Source organism: Grammomys surdaster, unplaced genomic scaffold, assembly GCF_004785775.1.
Source record: "Grammomys surdaster isolate TR1022 unplaced genomic scaffold, NIH_TR_1.0 339, whole genome shotgun sequence".
Lineage (NCBI taxonomy): Eukaryota > Metazoa > Chordata > Mammalia > Rodentia > Muridae > Grammomys > Grammomys surdaster.
The window spans coordinates 614,871-623,484 of record NW_021604758.1 but is presented as its reverse complement, the minus strand read 5'-3'; the positions used below and the strand labels follow the sequence as shown (position 1 = coordinate 623,484).

General features: G+C 52.4%; 1 protein-coding gene across 1 annotated transcript in view; it reads left to right on the top strand.

Annotated features, from left to right (window-relative positions):
- The first annotated feature begins 7,961 nt into the window (after window positions 1-7,961).
- The window catches only part of Klc3 (kinesin light chain 3), a 5,133-nt gene continuing 4,480 nt past the window's right edge, over window positions 7,962-8,614 (top strand). The window contains exon 1 of the mRNA XM_028778641.1: window positions 7,962-8,314. Coding sequence (XP_028634474.1) covers window positions 8,057-8,314 — 258 coding nt within the window. The 5' untranslated portion in view covers window positions 7,962-8,056. The remainder of the gene's footprint in view (window positions 8,315-8,614) is intronic.

The window sequence follows — 8,614 nt, the reverse complement described above, 5'->3', positions numbered from 1 at the left end:
CACGTGGTGGGAGCCTGAACAGAAGTCATTTGCATGGAGGATTTGGTTCAGGCCCTTTTACAGTGACAACCCCGAAATCCAGCCCTGCTTTGGGGTGTGCAGTGTGTTGGAACAACAGCTGCCTTCTTGGAGGTTTGCTCCTAATCTGTGTATCGTGTCACATGAGGAAGAAGGCGGCAGGTTAGGTGTGAACCTACAGGCCTCAGGAGATGGGGGTGAGGGACTCTCCAGGGTATCTGGTTCTCACCATTCTCGCAGCCATTCTCCTTCTGCCAGACTCGGGCCACAGCGGAGGAAATGTCTAGTAAGGTCACTCCTTCCACCAGATGGTCCCAGGACTCGAACTCAAGTTTTCAGGCGCGGCAGCAAGAGCTTTTAGCTGCTGAGCCATCTCACCCACCCAAAGACCTTCGGAGGAACTGGCTTCCTGAATGCGGTTCTGTACACTAGGAACCGGAGGACAGAGAGGTTGCTCTCTATCCAGGGGGTCATACAACCAGCAAATGACAGAGCTGGGATCTGCATCTGACCAGCCCCTGAGACCAAAGCGGTGGCATGGTGTGGGGCAGTAAACTTTGAAGGCCAGAAAGCCTGGTAGAAGAGTCCTAGAAGCCCCAGCACCCTGGCCTCTGGCCCGCTGGGACGGGAGGCGCTTCGGACCTTCCCAGCCATCTGGCTCTCTCAGCTTCAAGCTCTCCACAGTCCCTCCCACAGAGAGGTCCATGGCCAGTGATCACGTAGGAGTGGCACCTTCGTGTAGATGAGGCATTCCCAAGCTCTCAGACCAAGCCAATAAGGGTTACCTGCTGCCACCCCAAAACTGTATATATTGACCAAGCTCAAAAGTAAAGGTGTGTGAGATTCTTCCCGGTGTCTGAGAGCTTTTGTCGCGGTCCCTCCCCTCTTCACTGGCCAGCCTGTGCACTTCAAAGAGCTGCAACACTTCTCCCCTCTCCCCCACTGCTCGCTCCCAGGCTGCCCTCGCACAGAGGAAGCCAAAGAGCTGTAACAGTTGTCCCCTCTCCGCCACCGGAGGTTGGTGGCAGGGCGGCAGCGGATTCTCCCTGCCTGCTCCCCACCCATCCCGGGCTGCCCGCGGACAGAGGAAGCAAGGCAGCCACCGATCGCACCCTGTCCTCAGCCCGGCCAGAGATCCTCGTGAGACCCATCTGGAAGCAGACCCACACATCTGGAAGAGGACCCACAGTCCTCTTCATTCTAGAAATACCTAGAACCGTTAAGACATGAGTTCATGTCTAGGATTCAATTCACACTCAGGTTCTGGACGTTGCCCTGCACTCACAGTTCAATTTGGCAGACACCTGTCCCTATTGTGGCGACCCAGCGTGTGCAGGGATGAAGACTCTGGAGGACACCTTGCTGCGAGCCTGGGGAGGGGGCGTCACAGGAAGGGCCGCCGAGAGTTTCCTGGAGGAGGACATCTGGGCTCTGGAGGGCGAGCACATCGCAGGCGGCTCCGTGGGCCCGCATCGCCCTCTGGCGGTGGCATCGCGCACTGCAGGGACCTTTCATAACTTCTAGAACATCGTCGATTCGCTCAGCCTGTAAATATTTCTTGCGCACCTACGTCGTGCCGCGATATAGTCTTGCTCTTGAAGACGATCAGAGAGACGCAAAGCACGCGTTGTAGAGTATTATAGAGTCAGGAGCCAACATTAAGAAATTCTTAGATACTGCAGCATGACAGCAAGGGCCAGCATCCCCAGGTATTCATTCAGGAGGCTGAGGCAGGAGGATTGTAAATTTAAGCTCAGCTGAGGTTTATAGGGAGGCTATATCCCCTTAAATAAAATAGAGAAAACTAGGATACAGTGGCTGCATTTTCAGCATCAAGGGAACCAAGAATCTTCATGACTGTGAAGTCACACTCAGATACATAGTGAGACCCTGGCTCAAAAAAGGGGGAGGGAGAGAATTAATAAAATTAACACACACACACACACACACATATATATATATATATATTTATATACACACATACATATATATGTATATATATACATATGTACACACACAAAATATATATATGTATATGCCTCTACCATTCAGTTGAATGGTAGAGGCTCTTTCCTTGAATTCTCGGGGCTCTGGGTACCAGCCCCAGCACTGCACACACTACCGTTCTCTCATGTTAATTGATTCAGTCCTTGCAGTCTTTTTTTAAAAACACTTGGGTTAGAGACCTGTCTCAGCTGTTAAGAACACTGGCTACTCTTCCAGAGGACCCAAATTCAATTCCCAGCACCCACATGATGGCTCACAACTGTCTATAACTCTAGTTCCAGAAGATTTGACACCCTCACACAGACACACAGGCAGAACACCAATACATAATAAAATAAATAGATCTTTAAAATAAACAAAACCCCTCTTATCTATGTGTCTGTGTGTATACACAAATGCACGTGTGTGGGTGCACACGTTTATCCATACGTATGGAGGCCAGGCTCTCCTTGAACAACTCCTGAACAATCCCCAGGAGTCAGTTTTCATCGTGCTCCATGTGGTTCTTGGAGATGAAACTCAGGTTGTCAAGCATGGCAGCTAGCGCCCTCACCATCTTGTCAGCCAGAAGGAAATAGTTGTGCAAGGTTCTGAGGTTGTAATTATTATAACGATATTTTTGGAGATTTTTATCTTTGTTTTATGTGCGTGCTGTGTCTGTGGAAGCCCTGGAAGAGGGTGGTGGATCTCCTGGAACTGCAGTTACAGAGGATTTTGAGCTGATATGTGGGTTCTGGGAACCAAAGCCGGATCCCCTGCAAAAGCAGCGAGTGCTCCTGATGAACCGTCCTTCCAGCCCTTCAAGAAAGTTTTAATTACGTTTTTATGTGTTTATTTCATATGTGTGTACACATGTCTGTTCACACGTGGAAGTCAGAAGACAACATGTAAGAGTTCCATCTCGGTCCACCCTGAAGGTCTCAGGGATCGAACTCAGCTCCTCAGGATTGGCGGCAAGCGCCTTTACCGTCTGAGCCTTCTCGCAAGCCCCTAGTTCAAATTTTCAAAAGTTCTCAGCCCGCGGGTTTCTCCGAATGCTGCGGCGGAGGGCGTGCCCTGAGCACCTACGGGGGCGTGGCCTCCACCCGCCCCGCCCCGCTCCTAGACTGTCAGTTTCTCGATGCGCGCCGGCCGGGGGCGTGGCCTGCGCACCTGTGGGGGCGTGGCCGTGCCCTGCCCCACCCCCTCAGGAACCTCCCGGTCCGGCGGCGGCGCAGCGGGAGCAGCCGGGTCTCGGCGCAGCGAGTCGGTTCAGACGGGCGGCCGTCAGGTAGGCACGGGGTACGGCGGCGGCTTCTTCGGGATTCCCGAGGGGGCCGCGGGGATGGAGAGAGGGGGGCCACGGGCCTGGCGGCCTGGATGAACCTCAGGGTCCCCGCGGGGCCCCGCCCCGCCCCTAGCCGGGTAGAAAAACAGCTGCGGGCGGGGCGGGGCCTTGTGACGCGAAGTCCGGTGCGGGGTCTCCGCGGCTCGCGGAGGGGCTGGCCGGCTGTTGGGGGGTCCCCCGCTGCACCCTGAGGGTGGAAGACATGCATGGTGAGGCAGCCTGCGCGGGGTGTGCAGAGAGAGAGAGAGAGAGTAGGGCAGGGCGCACTGTGGAAACTGAGGCGGGAGGCGCGGCGTTGGAGGCGAGCCTTGGCTCCGTATTCAAGGGAGAGAGACAGAAGGAGGGCAGATTGTGGGTACAAGTGTCAACGGGAGGAAGAAGAAGAGAGGCGAGAGAGCCAGCAAGGAGAGTAAAGGTGCTTGGTGCCAAACTGTCCGTTTCCAGGACCCACAAGGAGGGAGGCGAGAATGGACTCCCTTAAGTTGCAAGCTGTCCTCTGACCTTCCATGTGCACACACAATAAGTACATAAAGGGACAAAATTAAGTACGGACCAGGTATCGTGATGCACACCTTTAATCCCAGCACTCGGGAGGCAGAAGCAAGTGGATCTTTGAGTGTGAGGCCAGCCTGGTCTACAGAGCGAGTTCCAGGACAGCCAGGGCTCCATAGAGAAACTCTGTATTAATATATACATATATACATACATATGCATACGTACGTATGTATATTAGAGAAACTGTATCAATATAGATATGCAAACATATGTATATATAAAATTATATATTTTTTTAAAGTAAGAAATAGATTGTGGGTAAGAGTGTAAAAGGAAGATGAACTATCATGTCACTCTGTGATGGGACAGACCGAGTGAATGTGGGTGACCTTGTCTAATTGGTGTGTGTGTGTGTGTGTGTGTGTATTACGCATGGACTGTGCACAGTACTTGGCGTGTGTGACTGAGATCCTGGGTCTGTGGTCAAATCTGTACTTGTGGATTGTCTAATGTGGTTGGATCTAGGTGTTGCGTGGCAGTGGGGGAGTGTGCGAAATCGTCTCAGTGATATGTGACTGTCACTGACTAACTGTTGACTTTCTGGTTGTGTATCCCTGAGATGGGGATATGTGTGTGTGTGTGACTGTGTCTGCAAGCTGAGATTTACATAGGTGTGTGTATGCGCACACACGTGCGTGTGCACGCCTGCTGTGGGCTGGTGAAGCTCTCTTGGGGCTCCTGTGAGTACCGGGGACAGCTCCAGTGGCAGATGGCTTCCGCTGAGCTGAGGCTGTCCCTGTGGTTGTCAATCTGGGTACTAGGCTGCAGGAAGCTTCGTGTGGAGTGTGGACTCCCTGGGTCTGAGATTGTGCCGTGGGGTGGGAAGTGATGATCTTGGACACACTGGGGCAGAGTGGCTAGAGTCAGGGTGGCTCGTCCTGAGCTTGTGTGGTAATGACTACTTACATGGTTTGTGAGATTGAGCCTTCCGGGGTTCCACACGTTCCCACCTGTGACCTTACTCATGTGTCTCTCTGTGTGGAAGGGTACTTTGGTTTTGTTTGCAGAGATGAAGTGACCTGAACACCTCATCCTCCCATATCTGATTCTGAGAATCGAGATTACAGGTGTGACACACCACATCTGGGGGGAAATTGAATTTTTTTTTTAGACAGAATTCACTCTGTAGATCAGGCTGGCCTTGGACTCATGGAAATCCTCCTGCCTCTGCCTCCCAGGAACTGGGCTTAAAGGTGTGGGCTACTGTGCCTCTCGACAGGGTGATTCATAACTTAGTGGTGCCCGATAAGACCATCTGAATTAAGATTTTGACTTTAAAGCCTTTGAAAATGACACAAAGTAGAAACTGTATTTCAGAGCTTGAAGTTGGGTCTCTTTCTGGACTAGAATGCTGCAGGAGCACCCACCTCCACACACACACACACACACACACACACATACACATACAGACACACACTCACATACACACACACACACTCACACACACTCACACACACACACTCACACACACACATACACACACTCACATACACACACACATACACTCACATACACACACACATACACACACTCACACACATACACACACTCACACACATACACACACACATACACACACTCACACACATACACACACACACTCACATACACACACATACACACACTCACATACACACACTCACATACACACACACACATACACACACACATACACACTTGTTATGCTGAGACTTAGAAAACGCTGCTTCAGGCAGCCCCAAGATCACCAGAGGAAAAGGAGTGGGGGCTGAACTCACTCTGTAATGGAGGATTGTCTCTTTAAGAATTACATGTATCGGGGGCTGGAGAGATGGCTCAGCGGTTAAGAGCACTGACTGCTCTTCCAGAGGTCCTGAGTTCAATTCCCAGCAACCACATGGTGGCTCACAACCATCTGTAATGGGATCTGATGCCCTCTTCTGGTGTGTCTGAAGAGAGCAATGGTGAATACATAAAATAAATAAATAAATCTTTAAAAAAAAAAAAAGAATTACATGTATCAAGCCCAGCAGAAGTGGCATATGCCTTTAATCACAGAACTCAGGAGGCAGAGGCAGGTGGATCTCTGAGTTCGAGGCCAGCCTGGTCTACAGAGTGAGTTCCAGGACAGCCCGGGCTATAAAGAGAAACCCTGTGTTGGAAAACTAACAATAAGCAAGCCCTCGAGTAGTGCTGTCTGCCTGTAACCAGCGCCTGAGGTGGCACAGGAAGGTTTTGTCAAGGATGGCGTTGAGCCCTGATCTTCTGCCTCTCAAGAGCTTAGATCTTGGGTTTGTACCACATGCCCATTTTGTCAACTCTCTTTTCTTTTTCTTATGGTACTAGGGCCTTGGCAATGTTTGACTAGCTGTGTCCCCAGTGTCTGCTTTTTCTTTTAAGATTTTTCTTTTTCTTTTCAAGAGACAGAGTTTTTCTGTGTAGCCCTGGGTGTCCTGAAACTTGCTCTGTAGTTCAGGCTGGCCTTGAACTCAGAGAGGCCCAATTCCTGAGTGCTGGGATTCAAGGTGTGCCACCACCGCTTGCTAAGATTGTTTTTTATTTTATTTACATGAGCGTTTGTCTCCAAGCATGTGCACGATGTGCATGCAATACCCATGGAGGCCAGAAGAGGGCGTCAGACCCTCCCTGGAACTAGAATTGGTTGGAAGCCAGCATGTGGGTGCTGGGTCCTCTACAAGAGCAGCTACGGGTCTTCATCACTGAGTCATCCCTCCTAGACCCCAGGTTTTCTTTTTTAAAGCAGAATTCTGGACCTATGATCCTCCTGCCTCAGCCTTCAGTGCCAGAATGACAGAATGTGGTATGCTACCACACCTGTGCTCTGAAAAGGAGAAAGCCTGGTGTGGTTTGCATTTCTAAGATGAGAGTGTATATTATGCTACGCTTTGTTGTTTCCTTTCTTTCTAATTAGGTCATACATGTGTGTGTGTTTGGAGAGGGTGCAGGGGCGTGTGAAAGGAGAGAGTGTGTTGAGCTGTGTCTGAGATGGGCTTCTGTCTGCCGCTGGGGCTTTAAGAAGGACCTGGGCTGGGGCTCAGTTGATGAGACTGCTTGCTTAGACCGCCCATCCTAGGTATGTATAGCATGTCCAGGACCCGGGGTTCATCCCCAGCACCCCATAAATGGAGATTGGTGGTGCATGTTGCTTAAGGTCACCCTCAACTAGCAAGGTCAAGGCCGGTCTGGGCACATGAGACCCAATCTCAAAAATTAAAGATATTATTTTTTTTAAAAAAGGCTAGGAGGTGGCACATACCCCTAGTCCCAGCACACTCAAGGGCTGAGACAGGTGGATTTCTGTGAATTCCAAGCCAGCCTGGGCTGCTACAGAGTGAGACTCTGGCTAAAGAAATAATAAAGGAAGGAAGAAAGGGAGAGTTTTGTGTGTTTACTGAGGTGTGTGTGTGTTGGTGAGGTTCCCCCACTAAGCCTCTGACTCGGTTACCCACATAAAAACACAAAAATCCATTTGGCAGACCCCACCAGTGCTCAGGTGTCACATAGACACTGTCACCCTCGCGCCATGGGTCGAAACACGGCCTCATCAAGCCTGGCTGCGGTGGTTGGGACCCCTAGTCCTGTCCATCAAGATGTTGTCAAGCCCAAGAGCCAACAGCCGGCCCCTCCTAGACACGCCCACCCACCCTTTCTCCAGCCCTCTGCTCTGCGGCTCTGCTTACCGGGTTCCATCCCTCATCCCTGCCCTCGGCCCCCCCACCAGTGGCCTGACTGGTTCCTGACAAAAACACCCTAAGAATGAGCTCACTGGGAGCCTGCCGCCTCCACACGCTCCGCCTCTCAGCCCGGCAGAGGTGGCACCTCCGGTCCCAGGGCGCTCAGCAGGCTGGGAAGCTCTGAGCTGGGGTGTCTGGGGACCCGGGTGGGGAGGGCTGGACCAGGTGAGCATAGTGCAGCGGGGCGGAGGGGGCTCTGGAACCAGCTGTTGGTCCTCTTGACTAATCACTCAGAGTTAAGAGCTTTCCTCGGGGCAGAGCCCTGGGTTTACGAAGGTAGAATATTCCCGATGACGGTGACGGCCGCCTGTGATGGAAAGGGATGGGCAGGAGGAAGGCTGGAGTGAAGAGAGGCTGTGAGTCTGTGTGGCCCAGATGGTGACTCCCTCAACCTAACTGCCCCCCAGGAGCAGCCATGTCTGTGCAGGTGGCAGCCCCCGGAAGCACAGGGCTGGGCCCAGAACGCCTGAACCCCGAGGAGCTGGTGCGGCAGACACGACAGGTTGTACAGGGACTGGAGGCCCTGCGGGCCGAGCACCATAGTCTGGCCGGGCACTTGGCGGAGGCCCTGGCTGGACCAGGCCCTGTGGCTGGTGTGGAACTGCTGGAAGAGAAGCAACAGGTGGTGAACCACTCGCTGGAAGCCATTGAGCTGGGGCTGGGCGAGGCCCAGGTAAGTGGGGCTCTAGGGGGGCTTAAGCTTCAGGAGGACCAGAGATGATGGTGTGTGTGTGTGTGTGTGTGTGTGTGTGTGTGTAGGGGACCATAGCACGGGTAGGAGGTCTGAAAGAGCCAGGCCTGGAAAGAGGAACTGCAAGTCAGAGACTGCATCCCTGAGAAGCATTAGGGGTGATTCTCCTGTGGAACCTGAGCCCGGAGGGAGCTTGGGGTTTTCATTATGAATGGAATCCCAGGGAGGGACTGGGGGCGTGGCTCAGTGGTAGAGCACCTGCTTGTCTCCAGCCCCTCACTG